This window comes from Eumetopias jubatus, unplaced genomic scaffold (assembly GCF_037043125.1).
Source record: "Eumetopias jubatus isolate StellerSeaLion01/CBP00866 unplaced genomic scaffold, mEumJub1_p1.0 scaffold_1, whole genome shotgun sequence".
Taxonomy (NCBI): Eukaryota; Metazoa; Chordata; class Mammalia; order Carnivora; family Otariidae; genus Eumetopias; species Eumetopias jubatus.
Genome location: NW_028274807.1, coordinates 2,412,700 through 2,432,856, shown reverse-complemented (window position 1 = coordinate 2,432,856; position 20,157 = coordinate 2,412,700). Strand labels below are relative to the sequence as shown.

The 20,157-nt window shown below is 61.9% G+C and overlaps 1 protein-coding gene across 1 annotated transcript; it reads left to right on the top strand.

Annotated features, from left to right (window-relative positions):
• The first annotated feature begins 383 nt into the window (after positions 1-383).
• Positions 384-11,059, top strand: AIRE (autoimmune regulator). The gene is made up of 14 exons (XM_088018960.1): positions 384-629; positions 1,066-1,240; positions 1,500-1,655; positions 2,027-2,074; positions 3,113-3,226; positions 4,198-4,340; positions 4,450-4,530; positions 5,319-5,434; positions 6,515-6,599; positions 7,158-7,355; positions 7,840-7,958; positions 8,077-8,179; positions 9,883-9,951; positions 10,979-11,059. Exons 1-14 carry the CDS (start codon positions 384-386, stop codon positions 11,057-11,059), a joined length of 1,734 nt encoding a protein of 577 aa, XP_087875086.1.
• The last annotated feature ends 9,098 nt before the right edge of the window (positions 11,060-20,157 follow it).

Genomic DNA, 20,157 nt, shown 5'->3' with positions numbered 1-20,157 from the left:
CCCCCTCCCCACCAGGGGCCCTGCCCCAACCAGCCCTGCGGTCGGGGCCTGAGAGCCGGAGCCCTCTCACAGAGGGGCGTGCCCTGGCTCCGAAGCCTCCTTTACAACGAGAGAGACGCCAACGGCTTCCTGGCAGGTGCGGAATTGGGGTGGCTGGGACCTTGTCTTTACTGGACTACAGAGAAGTTTCCACTCCTGCCCCTCCCTCCGGTCCTGATTGGCTCTGGGGGAACACAGGCTTTGCTCTTTCGGGGCCGGGGGAAGGGTCCTGCTATAAGAGAGACTGGGCTCTGGCTGGGCTCAGCCCGGCACAGGTACTCGCCCAGGAGCGCCCGCCCAGGTGCCCGGCAGGGCAGGGGCCGCGCCAGGCCCAGGAGGCGGAGATGGCCCAGACGCTCCACAAGTCCAGCGGCACCCAAAGGCCGCGGGACCCCAGGAGGGGAGAGGGGGCCCCCAGCCCCATGCCCCCAGACCCCGTGAGGGTGGGCGAGGCCCGGGCAGGGGGGGACACCGTGCTGCGCCGCCTCCTGAGGCTGCACCGCACGGAGATCGCCATGGCGGTGGACAGCGCCTTCCCGCTGCTGCATGCGCTGGCCGACCACGACGTGGTGCCCGAGGACAAGTTCCAGGTGGGCCCCAACCCAGGCCCCCAGTGCCCCCCAGCCTTCCCCAAGCTCTGCCGTCCAGCCAGGGGCAATGTCTGGGAGGGTGAGCTCCAGATGGACCCTAGCCGCCCCCCTCGAGTGGGGGCCAGGGGGCTGGGATGGGGGCTGCTGGTGTGAAGAGGGGGTGGGGCCCGGTCTCCAGGACACGTTCCTGTCCTCCCCAACACCCCCTCCCAGCCCTCCTGAAGCTGCCCTCCAAGCCAGGGGTGTGGTCCCCTAAGGTGAGTTCCAGGGGGGCCTCCCTCGCCCCCAGCACCCCGGGCACCCCCACGCCCACCTCAACCCAAGGGCATGGACACGGTGCCCGGCTCTCCTGCAGCACCCTCTGGGGGCGGTGGCAGGAAGTGGGGGTACTGGGGAGGCAGGAGGCAGGGCCTCCCACTCCCCACTCCTGCTTCAGGAGACTCTGCGTCTGAAGGAGAAGGAAGGCTGCCCGCAGGCCTTCCACGCGCTCCTCTCGTGGCTCCTGACCCAAGACGCGGCTGCCATCCTGGGCTTCTGGAAAGTTCTCTTTAAGGACTACAACCTGGAGAGATACGCCCGGCTGCAGCCCATCCTAGACAGCTTCCCCAAAGGTGGGGAGGGCACTGCGGTGGCGGAGGGCTGGGGGCTGGGGTCCCGTGGGGCTCAGCAACCCCCCCCACCGCTGGGGGCCTGGGGCTGCTGGAGTCAGCCCAGCTGGACGGAAGAGGGAAGGTCAGGGCGTGGTTAGGGGGCCCCTGGACATCACCCAGGACCGTCCTGGCTTCTGCATGCCAAAGGGCCGAGGTCTCGCCCACCTTGCCAAGGTGTGGGTTCTGCTCTTGAGGCTCGGCCGCCGCTTGCACCCTGCAGATGTGGACCTCAGCCAGCCCCGGAAGGGGAGGAAGCCCCCGCCGGGCCCCAAGGCCCCAGTGCCGCTGCCCAGACCCCCCACCAAGAGGAAGGCCCTGGAGGAGCCAAGAGCCACCCCGCCGGCGGCACTGTCTCCACGGGGCACCTCCAGCCCAGGTACCTAGTTTGAGGAGCTAGTCAGCCACAGATTGCCCTGGGGAGCCCGACAGCCCCTGAGCACACCCTCCCCCCGACCACGGGCTCTGGAGCACCAGCCGCCTGGCCCGGAGCCAGCCTGGCAGGGGCTGCGGAGGTCCCCTCTGGATGCTCGGATGGATGAGCCTAGCTGTCCCTTGTCCCAGGGCCCCAGGAAGCAGGCAGGTGGGTGTTACGTCCTTTTACGGGTGTGGACACCAGAGCACGGTAAAGCGAAAGGACCCCGGGGGACTTGGGGAGGCCACAGCCAGTGTTCTCCTGCCCCCACCCTTGGCCGCTGGCTTTGGCCCCAGCGCGGAGACCAGGGCCAGGCTGGTGCGCTCCCCCTGCAGGCCCCGAAGCGAAGGCCAAGCCGGCCCAGAAGCCTCCTGCCGGGAACGGTGAGCCAGGCCCCCAGGCCTCCCGCTCCTGGGCCGGGGTCAAGGGATCAAGAGCCTCGGCGGGTGCTGCCCTCCAAGGGCCTGTCCTGGGGGCGGGACCATGCTGGCCTGGTGTCTCCCCCCAAAGCCTCGGCTGGACGGACGCACTGGGGGCAAGGGGGGGCGTCTCGGTCACCCCACGTGTGCCCGGTCCACGTCCCTGTCCTACAGGCCTGGCTCAGACTGTGCTTCTGCCAGAGTCCTGCTCGGTCCGTCAGCTGGATGACGCCGGGCCCCCATCCGTCCCCTCCTTGCCCCAGCCCGGGGGACCCCAGAGACCTGTGGTTGCCTGACCTTTGGGCGGCAGCCCCGAGCTCTGCCTCCTTCCCAGCACAGCCCAGGGCCAGGGCCGGGGGCCCTGTTCATCCCTGCCCGCCGTGTGCAGTGAGCTCCCACGCCGCATCCGCACGCACACACCACGCACACACACCACACGCACACACACACCACGCACACACACCACACGCACGCGCACAACACACACACACACACCACACGCGTGCACACACAACACACACACACCAGACGCACACATACACCACACACAGTGTGCATCCCACACCACACGCACACACACCACATGCACACACACCACACACACCACACACACACCACACACCACATACACACCACACACACACACACCACACATACAGACACATCATACACACAAACACCACGCGCACACACACACCACACACACACAGTGCGCACCCCACACCACACACACACACACCACACACCACACGCACACACACCACACGCACACACACCCCACGTGCACACATATGCATACCAGACGTACCCATGGCCCCTCTCCGCAGTTACACATGGGCTGTCTGTCTGTGATGGAGGGGCTGGGCCCCCTCCGAGGCCTGCCCTGGGCAGAAGGAAAGAAAGATTCCACAGCCCAGGCACCTCTCGCTCCCCACTGCCTGCAGGAAAGAGGTGGTCCTCTTTCCAGTTGATGACCCCCTCATCTGGGGCTCCCTTTCCCAGGAATTCAGACCATGTCCACTTCGGTCCAGAGAGCCGTGACGGTGTCGTCTGGGGATGTCCCAGGAGCCTGTGGGGCAGTGGAGGGGATTCTCATCCAGCAGGTGTTTGAGTCAGGTAGAGGGCACCACCAGAGGGGCCGCGAGGGGGGACTCAGGCCCCCGGATCCACGTCCATCCTTTGCACCTGGCAGCCGCAGCGCAGGTGGGACCGTGGCTCTGCTGCCTCTGGAGGGGCAGGATGGGCACCGAGGGCTCCCCTCAGGGGTGGGGGACTCCTGGACTTCTGTAGGGCAGGCGGTCCAGGGCCACATCCTGGGTCGCCTCTGTGCGCTCAGAGGGGCCCCTTAGAGTCTTGGGCTCACCCCCCACCCCCAGGAGGTTCTCCAGCAGGACAGCCTTCTAGCACCTGCCCCGCCCCCACACCACCTCCCTCCCTTCCCTCTGGGCTGGGCACCTGCCGGCAGGGATGCCAAGGACAGCCAGGGCCCACGCTGGCCCTTGGGGCCAATGCAGGCCCTGGTCTCACCCCCCAGGGAGGGCCCTGAGGACCCCGCAGTAGTTCGCTGTGGCAGTTATAACGAATGGCCACAAACTGGGCAGCTTAGAACAACAGGAGTTCCAAAATCAAGGTGTTGGCAGGGCCTTGCTCCCTCCGGAGGCTCGAGGCTGGTTGCTGGCAGGCCTTGTGCCCGGCCCCATCACTGCAGCCTCTGCCTCCAAGTCACAGGGTCTCCTCCCTGTGTCTGTCTGTGTCCTCTCTGCTCTTCTTGGGGACACCGTCATTGGACCCAGTGTCCCTCGGGAGCCCATCTTAACTAATCCCACCTATAAAGACCCTACTCCCCAGTAAGTCTGCACTCTGAGATTCCAGGTGGATGCAAATTTGGTGGACACGCTTCACCCAGTACAGTCCCCGCAGAAGACCCCTCCTGTGCCCAGGACCCTGGTCGCAGAGCTGAGCGGGGCTGAGTGCAGTGGGGGAGAAGCAGGAGAAAGCTGCAGAGCGCCCAGCCTCTGCACCCGCCTACCCACGGCGCCCAGGCCAGGAGTGCAGCTGAGCGGGGACCAGTCAGCCTCTCCTCCCAGGTGGCTCCAAGAAGTGCCTCCAGGTTGGGGGGGAGTTTTATGCTCCCAGCAAGTTCGAAGACCCCAGTGGGGGGAAGAACAAGACCCGGAGCAGCAGCCTGAAGACCCTGGTCCGACCCAAGGGGACCCAGGCTTCTGTCCCTGTAAGCACCGCCCTTGACACCCCTCGCCCAGCGCCCACAGAGCTCATCTGGGACCGGGCCTGCATGAGGGGGCTCCTCACTCTGATGACCCCCCTCTCCCCCGCAGCAGGGTGCAGGTGAGCTGAGAACAGGCCAGCAGGGCAGGGTGCAGGCCCCTCCTGCCCTCCCCAGCGAGCCCCAGCTGCACCAGGTAATGCCCGGACCACGAGTGGAACTCCTCCCTCCCCCCCATCCCAAGGGCGGCCTTCTGCCGCTCTGCCCCTTGGCTAGGCCACTCACTCGGGTGAGGAGGACAGAGGCCTGAGCTCCTGTTCACAGAGTAGAGCTTTGGTTTAGTACGATTTTTTCTGATAACACAACTGTAAAAATTCAAATAAGTCAGAGAAAGTGAGTCCTACCAGGCTTTGAACACCACAGGTCTGGTCGAGGCACCAGCTGCCCCTTGTCTCACCAGGGGCCGACGGGTGGGGAGGTGGCCCCTGCTGGGAGCCAGGGAGCTGAGCATCAAGCACATCCTTGGGCTCCGAGAACAAGGCCGAACCCATCCCAGATCTGACCGCCGCTCTCCCATGCCAGGCGCGGACTGGGCCCCAGGCACCCAGGAGTGAGCAGGATCCCTGCCTGCCCCCAAGGGCTCCCCTGATAGCAGGGTCAGGGGGGATTATTACAATGAGCATGCTCGTTGCAGTGCAGGGCTGCCCGGTCTGCTGGGCTTCTGAAGGAGGTGGCACCCCGGAGGGGACTGTGTCACCATCAGGCAGGATGGTGCAGTGGGGCCTAGAGCCTCAGAGATGGAGGGCATCCTGGGGGAGGGCGGCGAGCCGGGGCAGAATTGTAGGCATGGGCCAGCAGGGAGCAGGCAGGGCACCTGGGTGCCCCTGGGGACCGCTGCAGTGGAGCTATTCTGAGGGGCTCTCGGGGAGGGCGCTGCCCCGTCCCGGGATCTTCCAGAGGACGCGTGTGTCTTGCCCGCGTCAGAAGAACGAGGATGAGTGTGCTGTATGCCGGGACGGCGGGGAGCTCATCTGCTGCGACGGCTGCCCCCAGGCCTTCCACCTGGCCTGCCTGTCGCCACCGCTCCGCGACATTCCCAGGTGAGCCACCCAGGCCGCCCCCCCACCTGGCTTCATGGCCACTTCTACCCAGCTGACCCTGAGCACGAGGCGGCCCAGAAGCCTCTCCGTTCCACGGAGGGAAGCGGGGCCCACCTGGGAGGGAGGCCTTGGTCCACATCACTGGGAAGTGGGGCTGGGGCCTGGGGCCTGGCACCCCCCCTCCCCGTGTGGCCGCACTGCCTCCCTCCAAGCCTGGCCAGCAGGGCCCCAGAGGGCAGAGAAGCAGGATGAAGGCTCCTGGTGAAGAACGGCCATCCTTTCCCATCTCATCACACACCCCCAGCCCAAGCTCCTACGAGCAGCCAGTCCCCCCTCTCCAGGCAAGAAGTCAGGCGGCGTGGGTGCCCGTCCCCGGCAGGGCACGAGGCCTCCAGAGTCCGCCTCCTGGCGCTCCCTTCCCCCGCCCTCCCAGCCCTGCCCTCTCCCACCAGCTCCCGCGGGTCACTGCAGCCATGGGGAAGAGCCTGGGTGGGAGAGGTGAGCCCCCTTCTACTCTGGCCCTTCCCGGCTCCCTGAGTAACCTTGGCTAGGCCGCTTGTCTCTGAGCCCCAGACGCTCGTCACTAAAATGAGAGGGTGCGGCCAGGGTCCTCACTCAGCTCCGGCAATGGGGCTGCCGTCTTCCTTCCCGCCCTTGACCATGTCCCCTTCTGCTAGGCACCACCCCCTTTGTGGAAATGTGGGCCTGGGGGGTATCAACACCCCAGTTCAGAGAGGTCCCACTGACGGGGCGGGGCCCATGAGAGCCACACACAGGCCACTCCAGGTTAGCCGGTGTCCGGGATTCTCGGGGCTCATCAGAGAAGCTCTCAGATGGGACACTGACCAGGCTAGCGAGGGCCACCCCACCGGGCGTAAATGTCCCACTCCCGCTGACTGGCCAAGGCAGCACCTCCACTGTGGCTCGGCCCGCTGTCCTGCCCAGGCCTCAGTTTCCCCACCTGTAAAGGGAAAGGGGTGACTTGGAGGAACCCTCGGGTCTCCCCTGCCCTATGTGTTTGGGAGTCTACTGTCCGTTCTGCTCACCTTGCATGCATCTGGCTGGTGAACACGTGAGCAGCGGGACCTGGAGGTGCTCCAGCTGCCTCCAGGGAAGAGCCCAGCAGGACCTGCCCCGGCCCCAGGAGCCACCTGTGGAGACCCCGGTATGCACAGGTCCCCTGCAGGGCCCTCTGTCCAGCATCCTGGCTGCTCCTGTAGGTCAGACCGGCCCCAGCCCTAGAACCGTGCACCCCCAACCCTGGCCTGGCCTCACCAGCTTGGCCTTCTACACTGGGAAGTGGCCTTTACGATGGCCCCGTTTCTCGGGGCTGACTCGGGGCCTCAGCTCTGTCGGTCCAGCACAGGGGATGCACTTTGGCTACTGAGAACATTCTCTAAAAATGTTTTAAGCATTCCGTTGCAGCAAAGACGTGAGTGGTACAACCCGTGCCCAGGTATATACTGAGTGATCACTGACAGCCTGTGAGGGCCACAGACACCCAGTCTTAAGTGGGGAAAGTCTCAAGGACCTTGCTGAGCCAGGAACTGTACCCAAACCTTTGCAACCCAGTGCGGGGTTCCCCCCACACCAGCCTCTGGGGTTGCCAGGGTCCCCCCACACCAGCCTCTGGGGCTGCCAGGGTCCCGGCGATCACTGACTCCCTGGGTGGTGCCGTGTAGGTCCCCTGTGGCCGCTCCAAGCACTGACCCTCTGGTTCCAGGTCCTTCTGGGACTGAGGTTGGCAGGAGAAGAGGCGAAGGGACTGTCCAGGGAGCCCCCCGCTGCGATAGACGCTGCTGTCCCCTACAAGCACCTGCTGGCCCCACCTTCGGCAACCCCCTTGCCGGTGCTGGACCCCTCAGCCCTGCGGCCCCTGCTGTGTGTGGGCCCTGAGGGGCAGCAGGTGAGGGCTGCGGGAGTTGGGGTGGCTGTCTGTTGGGGGGGCTCAGGGTCTGCGGAGATGGAGCTCTGACGTGCAGGGGCACGCGGGGCAGTAGTCAGATGGGGGGTTGGGGTCAGGGCTGAGGGAGGCCTTTGCCAAGAGCAGCCAGACTGGCCATGGAGAGGGTGGCCCAGGGGCTGGGTGCTGGGAGGAGCGCGCCCAGAACAAGGGCAGAGCGCTGTGAAGAGCTGGGGCAGGGGAAGCAAACTTGCCACCTGATCCTGAAACCCCTCCCCCCCAGGCACCACAATAAGGGGGGATAGCCCATCCCCCACACTCCCGCCTCTCCTGGGGGCGCGGTTCTGGGGTCCCCTTGACCAACTCTAAAAGGGGTCCGGGCCCACCAAGGGGGAGCGAGGTCTCTCAGGGCTGCAGTCCAAAGGTGCCAGGTGTCCCTGAGCTCCCAGGGGCCGGGGTGCGCGCCTCTCCCCGCCGCAGTCACGGCTCTGCTCCCCGCCAGGGCCCGGCGGCCGCGCGGTGCGGCGTGTGCGGGGACGGGACCGACGCGCTGCGGTGCGCACACTGCGCCGCCGCCTTCCACTGGCGCTGCCACTTTCCCGGGGGCACCGCCCGGCCAGGGTGAGTGCGGCGGCTGGGGCGCCGGGCCGGGGAGGGGAGGGACACCGGGGGGGCCGCCCCTCCCCGACCCCCCCCCCCCCCGCCGACACACACCGACACCCTCGTCCGCTGTGCGTAGGGCGGCCCCGCACTGCCGATCCTGCTCCGGAGATGCCGCCCTGGCCCCCGAGGAGGGGGCGCCCTCCCCGAACCCCGCCCGCGCTGCTCCGGGGCCTGCTAAGGTCAGTGCTACCCGGGGAGGCGCGGACCCCGCGGGATTGGGGGGCCAGCACACCTCCAGGTCCACTCCAGGCGCCAGCTTCGCGGGTGTGCACCAATGAACCCCTTGTTCATTGTTTATACAATACAGTTGTTCAAATAGACTCCTTTTTGATAACATCTGTTTGAAAGGGAAACCCACTAAGCAATAGTGGAATGAGATGCCAGTTGGATGCACCTGTTTCACGATGACCGAGCCCAGCCCCAAGTCCCCCCTCTCCCAGCCCCTGGGGTCACATACCCCCTGGTGGGGTGGGGGTGAGGCGGAAGCAGCCAGGAGACCCCACACCTGGGATGAGCAAGCATACTGGACTGCCCAGTGTGCCCCGGCTCTGTACTGGGCTCCTAGTCCTCCCGCAGTGGCGGGCTGGGCACCCTCTCCGGCCCCATCCTGCAGCCAGCCGGAGCCTTGGGGAGAGCAAGCCGTCTGTGGTCATTCCTCTGCCTTCCTGCTGAGCCGCAGTGGTCCTGGGAACCTGGGGGGCGGGAGTCCTGGGTGCTCCTTCAGGAGCCTGGCTGCCTCCCACAGCAGGGGCCCTCCTGACCATGTCCCTGCCCCCAGGACAACCTCGGAGGGCCCTGGGGGAGGTGATAAGTCCTACCCCCATCTGTGGCCCACCCTCCTTCCCAGCCACACCGCGTGCTCCCCCCGAAAACGCTGCGTGGGTACCAGGCCGGCCCAGGCCCTGGGGGGCCGAGGCCCTGTCCACAAGGGGGCTTGATGCAACCCCGTGGCCTGGCCCATATCCGCCTGCCTGCAGTGTGCAGATCGGCCTGGAGGCCTCCCATCATCCCCACCCATCTGCACTGAGTGTGCGCAAGCCCTCTCGGGGGCACCCCTGTCCCCCGCCAGGAGGGGGTACTGCCCTCCAAAAGATGCCTCATCGACACCTGGGGTCTTTGCTTTTAAAAAGACCTTGTCCTTGTGATGTAAAATGTAATGACCTTGGAGAGTGACTTGTCCCAGCCCCCTTGGCCCCTCCCCTAGCCCCACCTTCCCCAGGGGCAGACTCAAGAATGTGGGTGTGGCCCTGGACCGACACCCCCCCCCCCCTCCCCGGGCCCCTGCACACCCTGGAGGCTGTGCTCCTCCTTCCCGCCCTGGAGCTGCTGCTGCCCCCGGGCCGGTGTTGATGAGCTGAGGCTTGGCTGTTTTGAGCTAGAAACTGGCAGTATCCTGTGTGGTTCACTCCCTGCCCTGGCCCCTTGCCCAGGGGCACCGTGGGCCCTGGCAGCCTTTGGTGGATGGTTGAATGGCTGGCATCGGACCAGGAACTTTCCTCTCTGGGCCTCAGTTTCCCCATCCATGACAGGGTCCCTGCTAGCTGGTTCTCTTAAGTTGCCTGGCTTTCTCCGGAAGGAGGCGTGTAGCATGCGGAGGCCGGCAGCCCCCGGGGGCCTCGGGAAACCAGCTTCCAGCTGCGCCAGGACCCTGGCCAGCAGCCCCGAAGCTCGCTCATGCCCACCCTGCCTGCGCCCACCACCCTGGGAGGAGCCGGGTGTTAGAATTCAGATCCTGGGGCCCTGTGCGGGGCAGCACCGCCACTGCCCGGGCATGAGCCTGTGCCCCCAGGCCCCTGTGGCCTCTGCAGGGAGTCCTGCTTTGTTTTGGCCGTCCCTAGCAGGGGTGCGGAAGTCAGGCTGACCTCCCTTTCCTGGGCTCCAGGCAGGAGACGGTTCTGCTGGTCACGAGCCGGTTGTGCACAGGGATGACCTGGAGTCCCTCCTAAGCGAGGTAATGCATCACCCCGCAGGCCTTCTACCAGCCCGTCCTCCTCCAGGCTGGCCTCCAGGCTGGCCTTCCACCAGCCCCTCGTCCTCCAGGCTGGCCTCCAGAGCAGCCGGCACCCAAGCCTTGGGGCGGCTGGGAGATCCCCTGTCTCTGGGTGCGCTGAGTACCACAGGCCCATGCCGGCCCCTCCCCGCACATGCAGGAGCCCCGAGCACACAAAGGAGCCCAAAGGGGGCCCTGAGCCCTTCCTGCGTCTAGCCCTGTCCAGAGGTCCTAAATCCCCTGGGGCCATGGGCTGCAGAACCTCAGCACCAGCACTGCGGAAGCCTGCTGTCCCCGAGGGGTGGGGCGGGCACCCTGGAACCTCTCAGTGGACCACCTTCAGTGGGCCTCTCACGGCCCCCTATCACCCCAGGCCTCTCTGCCCTAAGATGAACAGCCACAGTCACTGGGACGAAAATGGGGCTTTTAGGGATTCCGCCTTCTTTTGACCGGAGGTCAGACTCCTCCAGCCATACCCAGAGCCAGGCAGCCCACATGTGTCCTCCTTGGGACATGGGGCCCTGCCCTGTGTGGTGGGCTGGGCACAGGGGGGTCCCACACAGTGCAAGTGTCTTTGTGGGGGAGCCCAGACTCCATATCTCTGGCTGGGGCGGCCGCCTGAGACCGCTGGAGAGAGGGGCAGACTCACCAGCCCCTTCTGGTGTGGTCACCCCATTCTGCTGGAATATTGGGCCTTCTCATGACCCCTCCATCCTGTGGGAGCGTCAGGCCCCTGAGCACAGTGAGGGAGAGAGCCCCAGAAGAAGAAGGAGGCAAAACAGCCGCAGTGGCCACGCCCTGTGCTTCCAGGCTGCCGAGACGGAGCACTGGATGAGGAGTCCTCCCTCGACTGACATGTCTTGTGGTGCCTCGGGCCTCAGTTTCCCTACCTCTGAATAGGAGGGTGACGCCGGAGGCCAGGGTATACACATCTGTCCCCTGGGGCTCTGGCGGGTCCCCGAGGCCTCTGCTTTGCTGTCTTTTGCAGCACTCCTTTGACGGCATCCTGCAGTGGGCCATCCAGAGCATGTCCCGCCCGCTGGCTGAGGCACCCACCTTCCCCTCCTGATCCAGGATGGCCAGGGTCTGCGGGGCAGCACTGGGGGAGGGGAGGCCCCCGGAGACGCGGCCTCAGCTGAGAGCGGACCCCCCTCTCCCATCTCCGAAAATCAACAGATGCCAGTGAGATCCACCTGTGCTCCTGGTGGCCTGCTCTGAGAAGGACCAGCAGGACACACTCCCCACCCCTGGAAGCCAGGCTAGGACCGAGAAAAACAGAAAGGTCCCCGTGTTGTCCACGCTCGGCTTGTCGCGGGCTTGTCTTCGTGGACACACGAGGCATTGCATGTACTCAAATAAAAGCCACTCCTGTGGGGGTTTGACATGCTCTCCAGTGGGGTGTGGGTCCCTGCATTTCCGGTGCCCGAAGTGTGGGCCATGCTGGTGGGAAGGGAGAGGCCCACGCGCAGGAATGGCCCCGAGAAGTGGACGGCGCGCTCCTTTCTCGGCTGGCTCCCCTCTGCCCCCAGTGAGATCCGAGCCTGCGGTCTGGGCCCGCCCACCTCTGCTGCCCCCTTGTGCCCCCACCGCCTCCGTCACCCCCCGCCAGAGCCTCCAGGGCTGAGAGCTTCCTTCCCTCCGTGCTCCACATCCCACACATCTGCCCCAGCGCCACCTCCTTGTTCAGTCAGACATTTATCCAAAACGTGATCTTCCCTATCGTGCATATTTGTCCAGGCACGGGGGTCCGAGAGGGGTATTCCAGCAGGAGGGACAGATCGTGCGCGCAAGAGGCAGGTGACCACTGTGAGGCATGAAGCAGGGCCGGGGCTGGGGCGGGAGGGTGCTGGGGGTGGAGGTGGAGATGGCAGGTGCAGGGACAGACACCAGGTCAGGTGGTCAGAGCGCAGGGGCCTCTGCACGGACAGCGCCACCCCTTACTTTCCTCCCAGGCAGATGCTGGCCCACGGCTGGGGGTCCCGGGCCCCAGGACTCCTGTCTAGGGCACAGCTGCGGGGTCAGTTGCAGTGGAAGGAGACGTCAGGGCAGCCAGAAGCACCCCCCCGCCGCAGGGACCCTGCGGTGGAATATGCCCGGATGTGGAGGGAGGGAGTGGCCAGAGGCCTTGCTGTGTGTGGGCAGCAGGGCCGGGACACGTGTGCTGACTCGGACGGCGGCTTGCATCCCCACCCCGGGCAGCCCAGGCAGGGAGCAACGTCAGGAACAGGACTCGTGAGGTCTGGCTGGCTCACCCCGCCCCTCTGGATACCTCCAGGGCCCCCTGGTCCACACACGGGCTTCTAGGCAGCCCCTTGGGAATGGGGCAGGGAGGGTGGCCCCACCTAGGACAGCGGTGCTTTAGGGCGGGGCAGGGCGGGGGAGGCCAAACCAACGCCCAGGGGTTGGGGTCAGAGTCCCAGGGTCCTTGGGGGAGTTGCACCGAGGTGGACATTGCTGTTTTGGGAGCAGGCAGACAGCTGGCCCGGCCAGGCCGTGTGGGCAGCAGTGGGACAGACAGACAGGAAGGCCAGGAGGGGCGCCCGCCACGTGGATGCAGCTCAGAGGGGGGATGGCTTTTCTGAGCTGAGACAGACAGAGACAGGCTTTGGGAGGGAGTGCCTATGAGCAGGCCCAGGCTCACTCCTGCAGAGCGGGGGTGGGGGGGCACGGAGGGGCATGTCTGTCTCCCTTACTCACAGCCCCCCGCTTCCCGAGGGCCCTCTCCTCCCCCACAGATGGAGCGCCGCTGGGCCCCAAGCCCACCTGTCCCGGCCCCCAGCCCTCACTTACGGGATGGAGTGGGGCCGGACCTTGAGCAGCCAATGGGGTGGCCGTGGTGGGGCAGGGGTTGTGTCGGGGAGCTGACAGGGCGAACCCATGTTGCCCAAATGTGTCCACATTGCCCCCTTCCCCACGAATGCACCCAGACCGCGAATCCCTGTGTCACTGTGCACAGACATGCGCTGGCCTGCCTCTCAGCCCCGCGCAGCCCTGGCACCACTGGGTCGACCCCTGGGGGCTCCAGGGCCTGGAGGCCCCAACCCCATCAGAATCCCTCTACAGACGGGTCCACGGCGGCCCTCTGGGGGCTCAGGGCTCCCGCTGGTGGCCCACCCCGGCTCATCTCCTCCTGGGGACTTGAGCCCCCGAGGCCCCGAGCCCCCCTCACCCGACCACACCGTGGGCCACACAGCTTTGTGGGCGCCTCTGCCGGGCGGCCCTTCCATCCTTGAGAATCCGCCCGTCCTGTCTGTGGTGTGCGTGCCGGAGATGCAGAAGGACCCCCGCCCCCGCCCCCAGCCGCAGGGCAGGGACAGAGGAGGCCAGGACGGGGCTTGTGTGCCCACGTCTTCAGGGGCTCACTCCTGGCCGTGAGCCTGCATTCGTGTGGCCGTCGTGTGCCTCTGGCATCTCAGACAGGGATACAGGCGGGCCCTGCGGCTCTGCAGCCGGCGCCACCGTGCTCTGCGGACATCCCGCCCGCTGTGGCGCGTCCGCTTGCTCTCGTCCATCTGTCTGTGGGTTTGGAAGTTTGTCTTGCTCCCAGCATGGGAACAGTGTCTGTCTCTGTAACAGCCTGAAGCGTGTGGCTGCCAAGCAAGCGAGCAGGTGCACGCGGGACTGAGCCGGCCCTTCTGCCCCAGCGCCCGCCACACGGGTTTCCCGCGGCGTGGCTCAGACGGCAGACACTCAGTCCTGGGGGCCGGACGCCCCTCCCGAGGCCCCTCCCGAGGACTCCACGTCCTCACTGGCTGGGCCCTCTGCCTGGTCCTCATCCCCTCGACTCACAGGCCCCGGGCAGATTGGGTTAGGACCTGCCCTCATGGCCGAGTTTGAACCGAAGCACCTCTGTAGGAGCCTGTGTCCAAGGGCCGTCCCGCTCTGCGGTGCTGAGGGCCGCCCTCCGAAGGAGCCCTGGGGGGGGCTTTGGCCCCAGTGCCCCCACCTCCGTGTTTCTTCTCCTGCATCCACCGTGAGGTGCCCCACCTGCTCCTTGGCCTTAAACCCCACGTTTGGGGCTGTGCTCGGACTTGAGCTCGAGCCCTCTGCCCTGCTGCTGCGGTCCCCTTGAAAGGTCCCTTACCATTGTCATCAAGTGCCCTGAGTACCTTTTTTCTTTATTGAGGACACGACAGGGCCAGAATACCAACATCAGCTCTTCCAATCCAAAGAGTCAGCAGGGGCCTGTAGACAGGCCAGCACTTGGTTGGAAGCTCAGTTGTCACTGTTTTGAAATTACTAACAATTTATGGGCAAGGGGTCTGAGTTTCATTGTGGACCGGGCCCTGCAGCCAGTCCTGCCCTGAGGTGCCTGGTCCTGTTTGGCGGACTGAGTGGGCCGCACTGGTTCAGGGTCAGAGACATGGCTCACCAGTGGGTGAAGAGCCTGGTGCCTGTGGACATGCCCAGTGGGCTCAGAAAAAGGCAGTATTTCTGGACACAGTTAAACTCAAGATAGCAAAGCAGGGCTGGAGCAAAGCCGTAACCTGAACTGGACGGAACTCATGCCTCAGACGTGCACCCTGGGCAGGAACTCTGGAGTCACCCAGCGGTGAACCCTGTGCTTTAAAGACAGTTTTGAGGGCCATGCCTCTGCCGATTTTCACAGGGCTCTGAAAGCCCCTCTGGGAGGGGTCTCACAGGGGCTGCAGGGATAGACAACTCTGCTCCACCTGCAGAATTTCCTTCAGCCGCCCACCCGCAAACCAGCTCAAAGCTGCCTGATAACAGGCGAGTCCACGTGATGTGCCCCACACAGCCCAGCCAGAGGGCCTCAGCCCCCTGGCAGAGACATACCGACCAGAGGAAGCCCGTTCCTGTGTGTGGTGAGGACACAGCTGCACCCCTGTCCCACGGAAGCCCCTCGTTCTTGTGCACACCCGCCTCTCCGTCCCTCAGCCCGCACTCCTGTTGTGACTGTCTTTTGTCTAGTTACTCGCTCACTGCCTGTCCCCTCCAGACCGTACGTGCCAAGGGCAGGCTGTGTTGGAGACAGTGCAGAGACCAGGCTGACCAGGGCCAGTGCAGGGCTGTTCGGCAGACACTTGCAGACTATTCAGGGAATATTTTGAGAAATAGTGTTATATCTACAGACTGGGATATTATCCAGATACTAGAAATGCTGAGTACAAGCCTGGTAGGGAAACAGATGAGTATTAATTTAAATTAAATGTATTTACTTACATATTTATATATTCCTACTTTCCCATGTCTATGTATGCACACATACGTACATAGAGTATGTGTATGTATAAAGAAAGAAGGTATATAGAGTGTATATGTACAGAATATGTGTATGTGGATAAATATACGTACATATGTGCATATGTAAATGGGTAGTGTGTGTGCACAAACACAGGGAGAGAGAAATACTAGGAGGAAACACTAAACAACAAACACAGGTTGTTACAGCACGGATTATGGGTGATTTTTCCTTTGTAAGTTGTTGTCATTCAGATTGTTTTTAAATAACTGCAAGAGTATGATTTCTGAAAGGCACATCCTCCTCATGCCAGACACGCGAGCCCCCGTGGGTGGGTGGTCGCCCACCGCTGCCCCTAGCCCAGACCTGCCAGTCTCGACAGAGCCTGTGCACAAGTGAGTGAATAAGTGAATGGATGAGCACCACCTTGCTCTCCCCATTTCAGTGTGGCGCTTCCTACGGCGGAGCTGGGGCTTCAGCTACCTGTTCTCTGAACAGCCCTCGTGATGCCCACAGGAGCTGCCTTTACACAGAGATGAGGGGCAGCCCCGGGACGAGGCAGAGCAATAGCCCTGGCACAGCTGAAGGGCCTCACGGGACGGCGGGGTGGGCCTCCCAAGTGGACCTCCATGAAGGGAATGTCCAGCCCTGGTTGGCACCAACACTGTCCCACCCTGTGTCCCCAGGCTTTCTGGTTGGGCCTCCTAAACAAGCCATAGATCCGCCCCCTTCTCTGCCGTCACCACCATAAAACCAGCCAACACTGCTTGTGCCCCCAGAGATAGCCACCTGCGCCCACTCTGCCTCTGTCCCCGGAATCGTCCCTCCCCTCTGTCCTCCACCCAGAGAGGCGTTCTTGAAGACCCTTCAGAGGCGGGATGGGATGAGGGGCACACGGGGCCATTCTACTGCTCTCTCTACTCAAGTGCGTGCTTGAAACCCGACACAGCAAAACGCGCAAGCCCACGAGCAGAGACAAAACCCCAATGACAGACCCACAGGCCCTTTCCAAGCTGCCAGAAGGTGATCACAGTCCCCAGTTCAGCCCGTAGCCAAGTCAGCTGCCCATCTTCCCAGAGAAGCCTCCCAGCACTCACTGTTGACCCGCGCCACCCCCCTGGGCAGGTCCCTGCCCTGCTCCTCTGCAGACTCTGGACTGCATCTGTGGCACTTGTTGTCTCCCCGTGGCCCACAGACCACGAGCCAGGGGCAGGCAGACGAGGCTTGTGTGAGGAGCCCTGGCTTAACCTACCTTAACCGCGATAGTCAACCTTCCCCAGACACTCCTCTAACATGACCCAGAGCAAGAAACAAGAAGAAATAAAGCCGGGTGAATGAAAGAAAAGTCTTGGAATGGAGGAGAGAATGTTAAAAAATTAAATGAAACTAGTAGCAAGATCCTTAGGGAGATGGGTCCTCTATTTACGCGATAAGAACAGGACGCTGTTGAAAGGAACATTCAGAGAACAACAACTCTTGAAAGTCAAAACCATGCCAGCCGAATGAGAGAACTTCACACAAGGTTGAGATATCAAGTGAAAGAAATCTCTCTGAAAGTAGAGCAGAAACGAGTTAGAACATAGGAAAGTTACAGAAAATACACAAAGGTGATCAGCGCAGGATCCAAGCTGCAAAGGGCGGGAGCTCCTGGAAGAGGGAAGGGGAGAGCAGAGTGGAAGAGGTCCTTGGTGAAACGATTCAAGCCCTTGTCCCAGACAGAAAACACGCACCGCTGCATTCGGAGGATGCAGCGCGTGCCCAGCCCCGCCGTGGGAAGCAGACCCGCTGAGGCACTTCATTGTGGAGCTCCGCAACACCTGGGAAAGGAAGATTCTACAAGCTTCTGGAGAGAGAATATTGGGTTGTGTGCAAATGGTGAGGAGTCAGAGTGGCTTTGACTTCTCAATAGCAATGTTGGAAGCCATAGAACCATGGAATGCACCTCCCTGATTCTGTAGGAAGATGTTTTCTAACTAAAATTCTATATACAACAAATCTCCATCTGGGTGTCAGGGTAGAGCAACGTCAATTCAAACATGTGCAGAACCTCAAAAAATGCCTCCCATGAGCACTTCATCGGGAAGGAGCATGTGCCCCACCCAGATTTGGGAACAGGTAGACATGAGATGCACAAAGGACACTGATGGTGACGGAGATCCTAGGGCTGACAGGTGCACACCTGATGGTGATGGCCGCCATCCACACTGGGGCAGCAGGCCTCAGGGCACAGTTTGAGGGCTGTCTTTCCCCCGGAAAGACATTGTCCCCACCATCGTTCCATCTTCATAGACTGAGAGCAGACGGCCAGGTGAGTGGCCCAGATTATCTGGGCCCGACGTGGTGTCACTGTGACCGATGAGCCTCTTTTTTCCCCTCTGTGATAATAGGAAATATATATTTGTTCTTTTTCTCCCAGATTCCTGACACAAGAGCTTCTAAAACCCTGGAGATTTCCTGATGTATAGGGCCGAGAGGAGCACCTAGTGTTACTCAAAACAAGCCCCATTCCACCACACCTGAGGATATGTCAATGAGGTGACTCTTGGAGGATGGGGGACTGGTCACCAGAAGCAACCAGTGATCAGAGAGTGGGAGCTTTCAGCCACCCCCAAGCTCAGAGAGAGGCGAGGGGCAGAGATTGAGGTAATTACCAATGGCTGGCGATGTAATCAATTGTGCTAGCATGATGGAACCCCCATAAAAACCCTAAGCACAGGGGTTTGGAGTGCTCCTGGGTTGGCGAACACACCCACCTGCCAGGAGCGTGGCGCACCAACTCCTTGAGGACGGAAAGCTTCTGCACTTGGGACCCTTCTGGACCTTGCCCTATGGACCTCTTCATCTGGCTGTTCATCCACATCCCTTATCATATCCTTTCTAATAAACCAGCAATAGTAAGTAAAGCGCTCTCCTGAGTTCTGTGAGCTGTTCTAGCAAATTATCAAGCCCGAGGAGGGGGAGTTGTGGGAACCCCCAAAATATGGCCAAGTCGGACAGAAGTGTGGGTGACCTGGGGCCCCACCACTTATGACTGGCATCTGAGGTGGAGACAGTCCTGTGGGGCTGAGCCCTTAACCTGTGGAGTCTGACCCTAACTGGGTAATTAGGGTCGGAATTGAATTAAATTGTTGCCCACCCAGTTGGTGTCGGAGAATTGGTTGGTGTGGGAAAAACCTCCAGGCACACTCCGTGTCAGAAAACATTCAATGTTTTCTGTGCAATCGGGACATGCATTTGATCTTCTGAGAGCCAGGAGGGGGCCCTCAGTTTGCTTGGCAGCAGGAAAAACCAGCCCATTCCCCAATTATATGCCTGCCTAATGTCTAGGACCCGCCCACACCACAGCCCTGCTGAGTTGTCTCCCTGGAAGGGACTGGTGGTGGCTTTAAAACATGTCACCACGTTCTTTGATCTCTGTTTCCTCAAGAGGGGGAGCTCTCGCCTTGAGCGTGGGCTGAACTTAGCAACTTGTTTCTAAAGGACAGAATGTGCTGGAAGTGCCATGTGTGACTCCGGAGGTTAGGTCATCGAAAGCACTGTGGCTTTCCCCTTGGATCGCTTTCTGTGGGGGGAGCCAGCACCATGTTTGAGGACACTGAAGCGACCACAGCCACGTGTGGGTGCTGTTGCCAGAGCAGCCCCTCCAGTCCCCGTTGAGCCTGCAGATGATGCAGCCACCCTCACAGGGGATCCTGAACCAGAACCACGCAGTGGAGCCACGTTCTAAGCCCTGGCTCTCAGAAACCATGAGCTCGTAAATGGGTGTCGCTTTACAGGCCTCCAAGTTTCGGGGTACTTCGTCACGCAGCAACAGCATCTGATGCTGCAGCTGTCAGGGAGATGGGCGGACTGTGGCCCAGAGACCATTCCGTTTCTGCGAGAGCTTCAGTCCAACAGCGGTTACAGTGGCCTTTCTTTGCCCAAGGATCTTTGCGTTTGCCACTTAGCTTTGCACAGCTAAACCATGCGTTTTTAAGTGCACACACACACACGTGTGAAACTAGAAGAAAAGCAAGAAAATGGTGAACAAAAACATGAGCATATTGGTTACCCCGGAGGGAACATCAGGTGTGTGGTTCACACTCTCTATCCTGGACCTAGCGCTTGCTGCGTTTTCGTATTTTCTGCGGTTAAATAAGGTGCGCGGTGGTCTGTGTTCACACTCACCACTCCCCCGGCCCCCTGCCCCCTGCCAATCCCAAATCTCTACTCTTTCCCAATATTCCACACAATGGAATGGTTTTCTTGGAAAAAAAAATTTAAATGCTGTTAGTTACCCTCTTTATTCATTATTATCATCATTATTTGTGATAAAAAGACTTAGCATGAGGTTTTTAAAAAAGATTTTGTTTATTGGAGAGAAAGCATGCACAGGGGTCGGGGAGAGGGGCAGAGGGGGAGGCAGAGGGGGAGGAAGAATCTCAAACAGACTCCAAGCTGAGCATGGAGCCTGCTGTGGGGCTCAATTCCGCCACCCTGAGATCATGACCTGAGCTAAAACCAAGAGTTGGATGCTCAACCGACTGAGCCACCAGGCGCCCCAGCATGAGCTTTAAGGGTACACTGCAGAATTGTGAACAGGTGCCGTGCAGGACAGTGGAGCTCCAGGACTCATTGATCCTGCAGAACAGATCTCTGCCCCCCTTTGACTAATACCTCCCCGTTTCTCCTACCACAACAATGGAATCTCTTTAGGCAAACGTTTTATTAGAACATAACACATAAAGAAAATGCACGAATCATAGGTGATCAGCATGCTGCATTTTCATAAAGCAACCACGCCCTGTCACCGCTCAGCTCAGGAGACAGAATGTTACCTGCATCCCAAGACTCCTGGTGGCTGTCTGGGCCTTCCCAGTCGCCAGTCCTGGGTAAGGGCTCCTGCAGGATGGGTGCTTTTCTGGGGAGCCCCTTATTTGGTTCACAGGGATTCTCGGGACCAGTCTCCCTGAGGGTGGGGGCCA